General features: G+C 46.6%; 1 protein-coding gene across 10 annotated transcripts in view; it reads right to left on the reverse strand.

Moving 5' to 3' along the window:
- WLS (Wnt ligand secretion mediator) overlaps positions 1–14,897 on the reverse strand; it is a 207,855-nt gene that overhangs the window by 109,381 nt on the left and 83,577 nt on the right. For all 10 annotated transcript variants that reach the window (XR_011975891.1, XR_011975890.1, XR_011975893.1 and 7 more), the window contains exons 4-8: positions 9,656–9,817; positions 8,595–8,731; positions 6,215–6,383; positions 3,349–3,446; positions 2,304–2,367 (exon numbers count right to left, since the gene is read on the reverse strand). Coding sequence is in view for 5 of the 10 variants with exons in the window: in XM_072649803.1 (XP_072505904.1) it covers positions 2,304–2,367; positions 3,349–3,446; positions 6,215–6,383; positions 8,595–8,731; positions 9,656–9,817 (630 nt within the window). In the remaining 5 variants the exon portion in view is untranslated. The remainder of the gene's footprint in view (positions 1–2,303; positions 2,368–3,348; positions 3,447–6,214; positions 6,384–8,594; positions 8,732–9,655; positions 9,818–14,897) is intronic.

Here is a 14,897-nt window from a genome sequence, read left to right on the forward strand (position 1 = left end):
CTCTATCTTGCTGCGGGACCTCACTCTTGTTAGCATCTATGAGGTGCCTTATGTGTCCGCAGGGGTGGGGTGCTGTGGGAGTGTAACATTGAATACAATGTAAGACTTTTTTATTTATTGGTTGGTCTTGTGGAATTGTTTCTCTCTATCCCCTCCCCTTGCCTTCTTAAACTTTGTTATATGGGACAAGGGCTCTCTGAGAGGGTGAATGATACACTGGGAGTAAAAAAGGTGATAGAAAAACTAAACATTAACAAAATTCTATTAAGATTCTAAATTTAAATAAAATTAAAATCTAAAAAATTCTATTAAAAACATCTGGTACTCAAAGTAACAATGCACTTTTCTACCTGTTTTTTCTATTAATTCTCACACTTACCTTACTCTGACCAAATTTCTTAGAATGGTTTCACCTACTGAGTACTTCAATGGCATTAAAAATTCCTGGGTTTTCATTCGGAACTATTTTTAACTCAATCAGAAACAAAAGAAATTGCTTTCTGAAAGGTCTGAACCCAATTATTTCCAACAGAAAAAGTGTTTGCTGTGTTTAGGGAGGTGGGAGGTAGTGGGGCTTGGGTGAAACATTTCTAGTCTCATTTTCCAGATTACAAAACTGAGGCTCCGAGAACTTCAGAATAGTCCTATCCACGGCTCCAACTCATCAGTGGTATAGCTGGATGAGAATCCTGGGCTTCTGAACTTCTACAGAATACTAAAGGCATGGGAGACTTGGACTGAAATCTCAGCTCTTTCCCTTTCTACCTGTGGGATGAAGGACTATGGAATCAAAGATTTAATACTGGAGAAGACCCTAAGCAGATGAGGAAACTGAGGCACAGAGAGGTCAAATCAATCAATAAACATTCATCAAGTCCCTACTATGTGCCAGGCACTGTGCTAAGCCTTGGGGATACAAAAAGAAGTAAGAGACAGTCCCTGCCCTCAAGGAGTCTAATGGGGGAGACGGAATGTAAACTAATACATATGAACATGCTACAGACAAGATAAACAAGAAATAATTAACAGAAGAAAGGCTAAACAACTTGCCAAAGGTCATAAGGGTGGTAAATAGAGCCAGAATCTGACTTCAGGGTCCTTTCCACCATCTCAAAGTTCCAAGTGAGCTTAGACAAGTCAATTTCCCTGTAAACCTCAGTTTCCTCATTTGTTAAATAAAGTGACAGGGATAGATGATCCAAAAGGTCCCTTCTACTTATAAATCTTTACTCCAATGACCCTAAGAGTCTGTGTCTCTTCTAGGTCCAAACCTTGGAGAAGGATAGCCTTCCACTGTTACATCAGAAAATAGGCATGATTCTTCATGATATTTCCTCTACCCCAGGGGATTGTGAAAAGACTGCTATCCAAAGGATACGAGGGAGGGAGAGGAAGCTAAACTCTCTACAAATACAGACAATTGTTTTACAGATCAAGAGGTCTATATGGCAGGGAAAATTCAAATGGAAGAGAGTTGCCTATTGACTTAGAAAAGCACAAATCAACATTATCTATATTGCATTGTAGTTTTACTTCTGTTGTTAAACATTTGCCAATTGCATTTGAGTCAGCAGGACTCTAGTGTTTGTTCCTGCGTAGGGGCTGCCAGTCTGATTCCTCAGCAACAAGTTGGGAAACCTTGGACTCCTCCTGACTTCGTGACCTTGACCCTAACCCTTCAGGGCTCCACCACTAAAAATCAGAGCTGCAGTTTCATCTTCCCCACAATGCAAGACTGCTACCAAAGAATCCTCTTTTCTCCAAGCTCTCCCATATGACTTCAGGGAGATAAAATTATCCAACTCAGCATTCGGGAGCATCCATAGAAGGTGGCTGTGACCAGGATTCCACCCAAACAAAGACCGGGACCCTCCAGCAAAGCTAATTTCCTTGATGCTACCTCCACCTCAGAATGAAAGGGAGTGGTGGCTTGACTTGAGGCTGTGCCAACATGCCAAGGTCACTTCAAGATTCATTCTCCACAAATGGCCTTAGAACAAGGCTCTTATGTGTCACCAATGAGGAGCCCAACCCTGCCCCCACCCCCACCCGCCCCTCCACCCCTGAGGGAGAAGCTGGCTGGGAGCTAAAGGAACCATGGCAAGGTCTCTTCTGTAGTGGGAGCAAAATCCTAATTCATCGTTTGCCTGCCCGGCTCCGACTCCAAAGCTGGCATTCATTTTTCTAATTACTGTGTTTCATCTCCTGCTTTTAATTGGCTGGGGTGGCCCCCAGGGGAAGGGTCAGCAACGATGGCGAGCCAGCTCTGGGGAGGGGGACCGCTCTGAGACAAGGAAGGATACGGCCAGCTCGGTGCCAATCTCTGTGGTCCAAATGCTGTAGAAAGGGTTTGTCAGCTGCACCCCTCTGCGAAGAGAAAGAGAGAAGAGGGCGTTACTGAGCCCATCAAAGGGAAAAACTTCTCCATGTTTTCTTAACTTTGTGGCCCAGGTGGGCTGGTGGGGAGGGCGACTCTCTCAGGGTCAGGAGGGAGGACGCAGACATGCAGAATACATGTTGATTTATTCATTCAGCACACATTGATTCAGGGCCTTCATATTTTAGTGATACAAACAAGAAGTAACCAGATAAAAAACTACAAAACGCCAACAAAATATGGTTGTTGTTCTGAGAAGAGGCGCCAGCCGCTGGCAGGTGTGGGGGCTTAGCATGGGTTGACTGCCTCCAGGGACGTGTGTGCTTGCCATGTCTGATGCAGGAGCCGTCCGGATGGGCCAGGGGATAGCTCTCTGGGGGGCGCTGGGATTACATCAAGCCCTCCCCTCGCCACAGGACAAAGATCAGACAGTTGCCGGTTTTCAGACAACTGTCATTTATCATCCTTGTTCATGTGACTGAACCCCAACACCACCTGCAGGAGAACGGGGTGCCTTGAAGGTGGGGGGTTGGGTTCACTTCTCAGTTCCCAGGAGGGCACCTTGCACAGAGCAGGCTCACACGGTCATCAGTCCAGAGTTGGAAGGGACCCCCTTGTTTTACGGGTGAGGAACCTGTCCCACATGATACGTGGAAAGAATGAATGCAAGAGCTGGTGTCACTGGACCTGGATTCAAATGCTGATCCACCACTTATGTCCTATGTGACAGTGTACAAGTCACCAACTGCTGTGGGCCTCAGTTTCCCAGTCTGTAAAATGAGAGGACTGGGCTGGTTGAGCTCTAAATCTAGGATCCTGTGACTTGTGCACAGTCACCCAAAGGTGGGATTGGAACACAGCTCCTCGGACTCCAGAGTTAATGAGCTTTCCATGTTGTCCGCCCCAGGACAGTGGGGCACAGGGTGAGGTCCTAGATGGCCATCATGAATTTAGGCACAGCCATTACTAACCTCTCACACATGTCAAAAATGAAGAGGCAAAAAGAGCCCACAGCAATGGGCCCGACCTGCTTCCAGTAGCCAGAAATGCGGTTCCGTTCATTTTGATCCTGGAGAGAAGCAGAGGGAGAAGTGAGGCTGGGATAGGGGAGCAGAGGAGGAGGAAGAGGATGAGGGATGAAGGCTTCTGTACTCAGTGGGACCAGGAGCTCAGCAGCAGATGCTGTTGGAGGAGGAGTGGGCAGTCTGGGTGTGCCCTGGGGTTTGGGAGGAGGCCAGCAAGGCGGGCACAGTGCCCGAGGGGGAAGAAGGAAGGCCATTCATCAACACGACTTTTTACCCAGACACATGCTCTTTCTTTCTAGCTGAGGGTGCCCTCTTGGGGGTCCTGCCACATGAAGCAGGGGATGGAACAGGGGAGGCCCGAAGGTTCTAACTATGTTGAGGCCCCAATGCTTGGTCTTCCAGTTCTTGGGGGGAAGGTCCTGAGAGGGGGGCCAGGTTCCTGATGCCATAATCTTTGTCTTATAGGAAAGGACCCAGGGAGCCCAGCATAGGGGCAGAGCATAGGACTTGGAATCAGGAAGGCCTGGGTTCAAATCCTGTCTCAGATACCAGTAAGTTGCCCTCTTCACCTCAGTTTCTTCATCTGTAAAATGGAGATAATGGTACCAGTGGTGCCTGATGAGGTTGGTGGGAGGATTAACTGAGATCATCTATGGATGATCCTCCCTAACTCTTTGAGCTTTGGGGCAAGAGGAAGCCTAATAAATAGCTGACATTTTCATAGTGCAGCTCATTAACTCGTTTGACCTTCACAAAACCCTAGTCAGAGGCTGTGCTATGGGTATGCTTAGTGACATTTCATTTTTGCCCAGAAGGAAACTGAGGCTCCAGGGTGAAGTGGTCTTACCATGGCCACACTAGGGAGTGAGGTGTCAGAGGAGAGACTGGGAGCCAAAGGGCCCCGAGTCCAAGGCTGGACACTCTCTAGTCTGTGCCGAAGCGTGTAATACGAAGGCTGTGAATAAAGCACCTGCCTTCACAGAAGGGGAGCGACAAAGTGGAAAAGGGAAGTGTCAGAGACAAAGATGTTAGAATATTTTCTGTTTGTGTGTCGATAATGGCACCACATGAAGGAAGAGAAATGTGAAAAGGGGAGGGAAGAGGGGGAGAGAGAGGGAGAGAGAGACAGAGAGAGAGAGAGACAGAGATAGAGAGAGATAGAGAGACAGAGATAGAGAGACAGAGAGAGACAGAGAGAGACAGAGAGAGACAGAGAGAGAGAGAGACAGAGACAGAGAGAGACAGAGAGATGGAGACAGAGAGACAGAGACAGAGAGATGGAGACAGAGAGACAGAGAGAGACAGAGAGACAGAGACAGAGAGACGGAGACAGAGAGAGACAGAGAGACAGAGAGAGACAGAGAGACAGAGAGAGACAGAGAGACGGAGACAGAGAGAGACAGAGAGACAGAGAGACAGAGACAGAGAGAGACAGAGAGAGACAGAGAGAGAGGAAAAAGGGAAAAATGAAAAAAGGGAGCACTCTCACTGCCTGAGATGGAGAACTCCCCACTCCTCCCTCTTGGCCTCGCTGCAGCCCAGCCTTTCCCCTGTATCTGGGCCAGCCTGTTCCCACAGTTCGCCTCCATCTCCTAGAATCCAGCCTTGGAAGGGCCCTTTGAGCGAGGGCCATCTGCTCTGACTCCCTCACTGTTCACAGGAGCAAACCCTTGCCCAGGGTGGCAGAGCTATTCAGTGGCTGAGATGGAACATGAAGAGCTGTGTTTTCCCATTTCCCAGGGCAAGGCCCTTTTGCCATCACCATCAGAAGGAGAACCTGGGTTGCTGCTTCTGGCAGTGATCTTCCAGAAGGCTGGGAGCAGGGGTCCAGGACCTGGCCTCTGTTCTGGGATCGAGGACCTTGCTGAGACATCCTTGGATTTTTTTGTCCCCTCCACACATGAAGGATGGCCCTTTCTCTGCAGGTTACTGTCTCTCAGAGCTGTCTGGGGACCTGAGAATTTAGGTGATTGCCCAGAGTCACCAGCCTGTATGTGTAAGAGGCAGGATTTAAAACCAGGACTTCTTTACTCCGGGACCAGCTCTCTGGACATTAAGCCATGTTGCCTTTAAATAAATGATTTGTATTGTTTTCACCCCCCTCATCTCTGCCCTGCACTGGGCACACAACAAGGAGAGGCTGCCACGCTCTCCCAGTCAGCACAGCACAGGAAGCAATGGGCAAGAATCTCAACTTCCCATCTTTGAAGACTGAGGGAGCTACAAGGGCAATGGGCCAGGGAATGCTGAGGTCTCCCAGTCACACTCAAAGCAGCTCAAGGGAATGAGAACCATCCCAAAGAGACCTCAGGGGTCAGAGAAAGCAGTTAGGTAGAGCAGTGGATAGATCTCTGGCTTAGATTCAGAAAGACCTGATTTCAAATCTGGCCTCAGACACTAGCTGTGTGTCTCTGTCTGCCTCAGTTTACTTTATCTGTAAAATTAGATTAATTAAAACAATAATAATATTATCTGACTTTAAAGTCAGCACAAATGATCGCTGTTACTATTAGCTCCCGCATGTTGCCGATAAAGAAACTGAGGTCTGGAGATGGGAAATGACCCAGTTAGGGTGACGTGGGTGGTCAGGTTCTGAGTCAGGTTTTGAATTCAGGTCCTCTGACACCAGTGCAGATCTCTGTCCACTATCCCGCTGCTTCTCCTGGTGGTGAACTACATTCTCCTTCCATTTACCAGGTCCTATGGCTAAATAAGGGGCTAAATCTGGTTCACAGCAATCTCCAAACGGGCTGGCACTGTAGACAAGGAAGCCTGGCCCAGGAAATCCTCTGTGGCCAGCTGCCATACTTACCATCATGTGCTCACCACAGAAGATAATCCAGAAGGAGAGGAGCATGGCATAGAAAATCCCTTGTCTGATGTCCCCAAAGAGCAACATCCAGGTCCAGTCGAAGCCGATGGAAAACCACTCCACCGGTAGGTTAATGAATGTCATGGAGATCCCCAAGGCAAAGATCACTCTAGAAAAGAGAAAGAGAAGGGGAATGCCTTCATTTCTCCAGGCAAGGAGGCTTTGGAAAGGCATGAGCTGCTTCTCAGGCTGGAGGAACATGGGGATGTGAATGAAGCACTTTGTCAGGAGCAGGCCCAGACAAGACCATGGAGGGAGAGAAAGTGCTTTGTACACCTCAAAGTACATTCAAACACAGCCAGCCATGATCACCACCATCAACCTGGCTCTCTATCACCCCAGGCTGGACTCTGTCCAGAGGCATCACCTAACCACTGACAAGGTGATGAAGGTTACCCATCAAGGGTCCAGACCTTCCCAGCACCTGCTGGGGGATGGCTGGTGGAGGTGAGGTGGGGAACTGAGAGGCTTTGGTTAGGGATCCTGACACCAACCACTGATTTCACCCTGGAAGCCTTGTCCACTCCAGGAAATCAAATGCAGATATGTTTCTCCTTTTCCCGAGGCACCCAAGGCTCTCCACAATCTAGCTCCATGAAATTTTCCCTGATCTCGTAGTTCAAAGGGAATTCTCATTCTTCCAGACTTAGAGCATTTTGCCTCTCTCTCACCCCTTTGTCCTATCTTGTTTGGCCTGGTATCATACTCATGTGGACGGAGGTCCAATTCCCCATTGAACTGTAAATTCCTTGAGAACAGGACCATGTCACTGTCTGTTCATCATGCTAGTATACTCAGCACCTAGCACGGTGACTTGTGTGCAGTAGGTATTTAATACATGTTTGTTCTTACTGGTATACAGTGACTGATTGGCATATAGATCTGATCATGTCACTTCTCTGCGAAAAAACAAAAACAAAACCCTTTAATTGCTCATTGTCTACTGTTTTCAAACTCCTTGGCATGGTATTCAAGGTCCTCCCATAGTCTGGAGCATCTGGATCATGCCAAGCCTTATTTTATCCCTATACTCAAGCCAAGCTGTTTTCTGTCCCCTTCTATGCCCAGGGAACAATGTGGTGTAGTGGACAGAGCATTTGGAGTCCCCTGGCAAGTCACCCCTTCTCTGTGGACTCTTTCCTCATCAGCAAATCAAGGACTCAATGGTCTCTAAGGTTCATTCTAGTTAGGTTTTTGATCTCATTACTGGGATTCTTTCTGTGAGGAATAGTCACTCGCACATCCTTAACCTTTAAAGCCCAACTCAAGTGACCTTCAGGAAGCCTCCACTGATTCCCAACCTCAGGTGGTCCTTCCTCCCTCTTGGATTTCACACAGCACTTCCTTGTCACTATTCTCACAGAATGAGGAAATCCCAGAGCTGTAAGGGACCTAGGAAGCCCCCAAGACAACCCAGACCAGATCAGGAATTCCCTCGACAAAGTACCTGACAGATGACTCTCCAAATATCACTTGAGATCCTCCAGGGAAGGGAGAGGAGGCCACTTTGGGGTAGCTCCCATGGATGGGAAGCCGAAACCATCTCTCTGCTCTTCTTGTATAGAAGAAAGGCCACCAGCCCAAGAGAGCCACCATATCTCCCACGGCTCTCTTTTTCTTTAGGGCAAGTATTCCACATCCCTTCAAATGACCCACACATGGTGTGTCCTAATGCCAGAACTACCTTCCGCTCCACCCTCCACCCACCTGGTACAGTACTCTGCAGACAGTAGGTACCTAATATGTGTTTGCTTAATTGTTGCATAGGACAGAAGGAAACTCCTCATGCATCGGCCCATACATGGGACTCTGATGTACTTCCTGAAGAGAAGACCTTGACAACAGAAATGAACCATTATGAAGAACCCGCTGTATGTAAGGTATATCCCAGAGATGCCCGTGCAGATGTGACTGAGACCCAGCTCTCAAGATCTTCCTCTCTAGCTATGGTAATAATAATTATGGGAATTTGCATAGTTCTCTCTATATATCACCTCACTAGAGCCTTACCACAGCTCTGCAGGAAATGCTGTAGATACTATCACCAGGCTCATTTGATGGCTGAGGAAACTGAGGCTGCCCCTTATTTAAAAAAGGTGGAGAGCCAGAGTGTTGGGAGATTTGCTGGTGGTCACACAGCTAGTGACATATCCTGATTCCAGAGCCCAATTCCTGCTCACTCCCTCGCATCACCTCCAGGTAGCCATGTGAACATGGCCCCCTGGCCCCCAATCAGATGCCTCGGAGGCTGTTTTCAAGGGCTAGGTAGGAGGATGAGACATGGAGGGAGGTTGCTATGCCCACCAGAGTCGTGACTCACTTTTCCAGCAGGACGGGAGGGCGCGTCATCATGGTGATCCGTCGCCAGTACCATACCATGATGATGAAGATGCTGGGTGTGAGAAAGGTTTTCATGGCAAACCACACTTTAGTGAAGCCTCCATTTTGATGGATTCCCTAGGGAAAAATCATATAAGTAAGCGACATGTATTTCTTTGCTAAGAACCAGGCACAAATTTTCCAAAGACAAAAATGAGACCATTCCCACTCCAAGGAGTTTACACAAAACACACATACAGGAACATATATACGTTATACACACATATGTATGTATGTATATATGTATGTATGTATGTATGTATGTATGTATACACATACACACACACAAATGCAAGGTAATGGGAGACAATATAAACTGCGGAGAAGCAGGAAAGGCCCAAATCAACTTAGAGTCTGTCAGGTCTAAGAGAGATTTTCTGACACTAAATGGGGGAAGGGTTCAGGGAGAAGCTGGTTTCTGGGTAGAGTTAACACTAACTCTCTTTCAGGGTACACTAATTGAGAGTGGCTAGGATCCCCACCCTAGTTCTCTGCCTGAGCACATGGAGGTTCAGAGAGGTGGACTTGCCCACTGGTGACAGGGAAGGGAAAAGAGAGCTAACAGGATGGAGATTTGGAGTAGCTCTTTTCCCTTATCAGAATAGTGGGCGAGCTCAACAGGGTCTGTTCCTCTCTGAACTCTGAACGTGGGGAGCAGATTGCTTCCCAAGAGGTTAAAGTTTTATATTCAGGAAAAGAAAGCTTCACCTGAAACATGCCAATTCTGGTCCTCCTGAGGCTGCTATTTCAAGTCTTCCTGACACTAAGTCCTGCCTTCTACCCACTACGCCTCCCCACTACCCACAGCTCCCTGCCCCTGAGAAACCAGCAGCAGCCACGATCCTTCCCATTTTTTGAGGGAGGCAAGTGGCTTACATTAGTTAAGTCAGATGGCCAGTGCTCTGAGAACATGCACCACGTCCTCAGAACATGCATTTCACAGGAAGTGTGCCGGGCCCATCAGCAGCGAGACCCCTAAACGGGCCCCTGATGGACACTCACCACCAGGCGGATGTCCTTGATCTCCCCAATACCGACGTTGATTTTCTTCTTTTCATTCACTGGTAGCCGGATGTTGAAGAGATAGTACTTGTGAGCCACAGTCCCAATTTCCATGAAAGGGAGAACATCACAATCATAGTAACGGCCCTCATGTTCTGGAATCTGGAGGGAAAGGAGGGGGGTAGAGGCTGGTGGTGGATCCATTTCATGTCCCAAGGCATCTCCCCAGGCCACAACCAGCCTCTGCTTACTCTTGAAAAGGAGATAACAGAGTCCCTGTGCTGGACCTACTATACTGTACCTCTGACACTCCCTATGAGATCTTGGGCAGGTCTTGGGCCTCCCCAAGTTTAGTTTCCTTCTCTGTAAAATGAGGGCTGGATGAGACAGCCTTGGAGGTCCGCTCCTGGGTCTATATCTGTGATCCTATCCCTCTCATCCATGGGTCACCCAACTTATCATTGAAAATGGAAATACTCTGAGTCAGAGCATTCCAATGTGGGGCAGGTCTGGTCATTAGGAGGCTCTCCCCAACATCATGAGCCTAAATTCATCTCTGAAACTTCTAACCAAAGGATGTAGATGAGCACATGATTATCAGTTAATGTGGAGCCCTGAAGCTCTACCAAGGCTGCCCAGTGAAATCCATGGCCATTCTAAAGGGAAGAAAAAGGTAAGGATATGGAAAATGCATATTACTCAGATCCATTTCCATCCAGTGAGCATTTATTAGGTACCTATTATGTGCCGGGTGCTGGAAAAACACAGATAAAAATGGAATTCTCTGCCCTCAAGTATCTAGAAGATTTGCCCATGCCCCCACAGACCAACCTAGCCAGACGGTAAAAGGCTTTGAATGCTAGACTGAAGAATATTGTTTTATTTGGGAGATAATAGGGAGCTGCTGAAGGCTCTGGAGTAGGGGATTGATGACAGACACATGCCTTACGAAGACTATGTGGGGATCTCTGTCAACAGTCTTTAAATCTTCTAGACAGTGTCCACCTACTGTATGTAAACAGTCATGATGCTTGATCAAGGTTACTTTCATGAGAAAAGTTATTATTTGGGAAAGTACAAAATGTTCTCTTCACAGGCATGAAGATTGCCCAGCTCCTTGGCATGGAAATAAGAATGTGCAGAGTGTGGACAGATGAGAGAATGGGACCAGAGACATGGCAGGGTGGAAATTCAGACAGTAAGGAAACCACCAATGAGATCTCTGAATGGGAGCCCTGATATTTCCAGGCACTGAACCAAGGGGCCCTAAAGTCTCATTTGGCCAGCCAGGTTAGTCCCCTGCCCTCTGGGCAAGATGGCAGGCGTGAACAGGAAGCAGAGACAGGACAAAGGAGAGCTTCCTTTCAGAAAACAAATTTTGTTCTTTTTGAGACAGAAGTTATTCCCGTATGTGTATGCGTGTGTGTGTACCCTTATGTGAGCATGCTATATGGAGGAGCCTCAGAATTAATCAAGAAATTTTTTTCTGGGAGGAAAAAGACAACTTCCATTTGATTCAATGCTGGATTCAAAGCCTGACATTCTCCCCATTCTAGGAGGCAGTGAGGTGGTACAGTGTTTGGCTCAGAATGAGCAAGACCTGAGTTAGTCTTCTATCCCAGATGCTAGCTGTATAATCCTGGGAGTATAACTCAGTCTCTCAGCCTTAGTCTCCCTGCCTGTAAAACGGAGATAATAATAGCACCTACCTCACAAAGCTGTTGTGAGGACTGAAGGAGATAAAGTGTGTAAAGGACTAAACTGTAACCTAGTTGCCAGCAAAGCAGAGGAGAAGGAATTAGACACACAAGGATTATGGGAAACAGGGCACCAGAGGTTCTAGAATGGGTCAAGTCTGGGTGGGTAGGAAATGGTGTATTGTGGAAAGAAGACTGGAGTATCAACTGGGGAATGCCTGAGCAGATTAAGGATCTCATGGAACACAATGAGGTCACAAGAAATGATGAAAGGGATGGGGCCAGAGACAACTGGGAAGATTTGTATGAACTGATGCAAAAGGAAGTGAGTTGAAGCAAAAGAAACATCTATACAATAAGGGCCACATTGTAAGGCCAAACAACTTAGAAAGATGTTAGAATTCTGAGGAATGCAATGAGCAACGATGATCCCAGAGGACCAATGAGGAAATCTATTCTCTATCCCCTCCCGATGGGGTGGTGATGCTGGACTCAAGGTACAGAAAGTAGAAATACACTCTTTGGATGGTAAATGTAGGGATTTGTTTTAACTATGAAAATATGTTATGAGGCTTTCCTTTTTCTTTTTTTTGTTTTTTGATGTTTGGAGGAGGTAGGAGGGAGAGAAATGAAATTTTTGTAAAGTAGGGGGAAAAATTAAATTTTATTAAAGAAAGAACTCTGAATGCAACAGCAGAGGATTTGGACTTCAATCTTTCCTCTGACTTTTAAACTACCTAGGTGAACTCTTCATCTCTTTGCCTGTAAATGAAGAGGGTGGCCCTTTGAAGTCCTTTCCAGCTCTAAGCTGTGACCCTCATTAGTGGGCTTCTGTAGGGAGGACCCTGTGGTTCTCATGTATTTTGTCACCATAGTCATGCCCACTCCATTCCCACCTTCTCTAATCTTCGGTCTCTCCTCTGTTGTCTACAAACCTAGTCAAGTTTACCTTATTCCTAAAAACAAAACAAAAATCTTCACTTGACTCCACCATTCTCTCAAAATCTCATCTTCCCTCTTTGCTTCCTTTCACAGCCAAAACATGAGCAAAAGCTACCTATGTGCCCAGGTTCTACTTCCTAAACACCCATTCATTTCTCAGTCTTTCATGGTAAGACCTCTTCATTCAGTGAAACTGCTCATTCCAACATTACCAATGGTCTTTGAGCTGCTGAATCTGATGACCTGTTCTCACTTCTTACTCCCTGCCCCCTTTTCTTTAACCTTACCCACTGCTGATCTGTCCCTCCTCCTGGCTACTCTCACTTTCCTGACACACTTCTCTCCAGGTTCTCTTCCCACCTATCCAGCTGCTCTTTCTAATTCTCCTTTGTTGAATACCCATGATCTCAAACCATGGGTATCCCCCAAAGACTGTGACTTGGCCTTCTTTGCTCTTCCTATATCTTTTCTCTCAGTGATTTGGTCAGTTCCCACGGGTTTCATTATAATCTCTATATAGAGGACTCCTAGATCCATAGATCCAGACTTTATCTCTCTTGAGTTTTACTTACCCATCACCAGCTGTCTTCTGGATATCCTCACCTGGTTTTTCCATAGGCATCTCAAACTCAACATGTCCAAACCAGAACTTCATATAGTCTCCCCTAAACTGATTTCTGCTGCAGTCAAGCTTCCCTGTTTTAGTTGAGGGCACCATCATTCTTTGGATCACTCAGGTTCACAGTCTCAGAATCAGTTCATCACTCTCATACCACCATGTCTAAATTATGCTGATTCCACCTTTCCAATATCTCTCATGCCTATTCCTTTTTCTCTACTCACAGAACGACTACTCTGGCTCAAGCCCTCGTCCCCTTTTACTTTGAGGACTCCAACCACCTCCTAATTAGAGTTTCCTGAATCTCTCCTCTCCAACCCATCCTCCACACAGCTACCAGACCAACATTCCTATAGCCTAGGTGTGACCTACCCTACGTTAAAGACCTTTTGCGGCTCTCAGCTGCCTCTAGAACAAAGCACAAGCTCTTCACCTTGTCCATGAAGACTCACTGAGGATCTGGCTCCTACCTGCTGCTCTGGGCTGACTTCACATCATGCTCTGTAACACAGACTCCACGTTGGAGCCAAACTGGCCTGCTCACAATTTCCAGAATTCATCTGTTGCCTCTGGGCCTGGGTTACTCTTCTCATCTGAGCCTGAGAAAACCTGGTGTTTGAAGCCTCATCAGCTCATGTACCACTCGCTACAGAAAGTCCTTTCTTTGAGTCCCTAGTGCTTAGGACGGGGCCTGGCACATGGTAGGGCCTTAATAAATGCTTCTTGACTTACTGACAGAGGACAAAGATGTGGAATGGATGTTAGAAATAACATAGTAGAACCTTTTTGTTTAAATGACAGAGTCTTGGTACAGCTAAGTTAATTTATTTTCCCAAGATCCCAGTCAGGAAGTAAGTGGTAAAATGTTGGGACATGGGCTCCCATCCGTCCACCCAAGCCCTTGCCACTCCATCACTTTGCTTCCTCAAGACAAAGAAGCAGAAGAGGAGGAGGATGACAGATCCCAGCTTGCTATTTCCTAGCTTGGAGGTCTTGGTCAAGTCACTCTCTCCTTCTGAGTCTTAGTTTCCTTATCTGTAAAATGATGGAAGTAGACTAGATCTTCTCAAAGGACTCTTCATGTAAGAATTTTTGAGATGGATTCTAGTTTGGCTGGAGCACACAATGAACTAAGGACAAATTGTAGAATCACAGAATTCTGGAGGCAAAATTGTCCAGAGTCCATCTGGTCTGACTCCTTCATTTAGAGACAAATGAAGTAAGGGCCAGAGGAGCTTTGCAACTCACTCAGGATCTCAAAGTTAATCATTAAGAGGGTTAAGATTAGAATCCAAGTCCTGACTCTTAGTCACTACTGAGGATGAGAGGCAGTGAAAGTCAATGAAAAGAAGAATAGATTTGGAGTCTGAGGACCTGAGTTCAAATCCACACAATTATTCATTGTGGAACCTAGGGCAAATCACTAAATCTCTTTAGGCTTTGTTTGGTTTCTTCGGGTACAAAATTTTGGGATGTATCTTATACTGGGGATCCTTTCAAGTACTGACTGGCCTCCATGCATGGTCAAAGAGGTTTCTCCTCACCCTCGGATATTCTATGATTCTGGCATGAGAGGGGCAATCAATGGATTTTACTCCACGGGTTTAGGTGAAATAGCAAAGGACCAATGACAGAGCTCAGGGGCACTTCCCTGGAGATCTCTTTCCAGGCTAATAGGGAACCACTCATGGTTATTCTTTGGGTCAATCAATCAACCAGTGAGCATACACTAAGCCCCTACTATGTGCCAAGCACTGTGCCAGGCCAGGATGATACAAATAGGAACAAAGACATGATCACTGTTCTCTACCAGGTTAGATCAAATCAGGGGAGACGACAATGACGTATGATATGTATAAAATCCGTACGGAATAAATACAAAGAGAATCAGTAAAAATAACGTCCAACATTTATACAGCACTCGAAGATTTTCAAAGCTCTTTACATATACTCAATTTGAGAATTACCTACTATGTGCTAGGCA

Source organism: Notamacropus eugenii, chromosome 2, assembly GCF_028372415.1.
Source record: "Notamacropus eugenii isolate mMacEug1 chromosome 2, mMacEug1.pri_v2, whole genome shotgun sequence".
In the NCBI taxonomy this organism is placed as follows: domain Eukaryota; kingdom Metazoa; phylum Chordata; class Mammalia; order Diprotodontia; family Macropodidae; genus Notamacropus; species Notamacropus eugenii.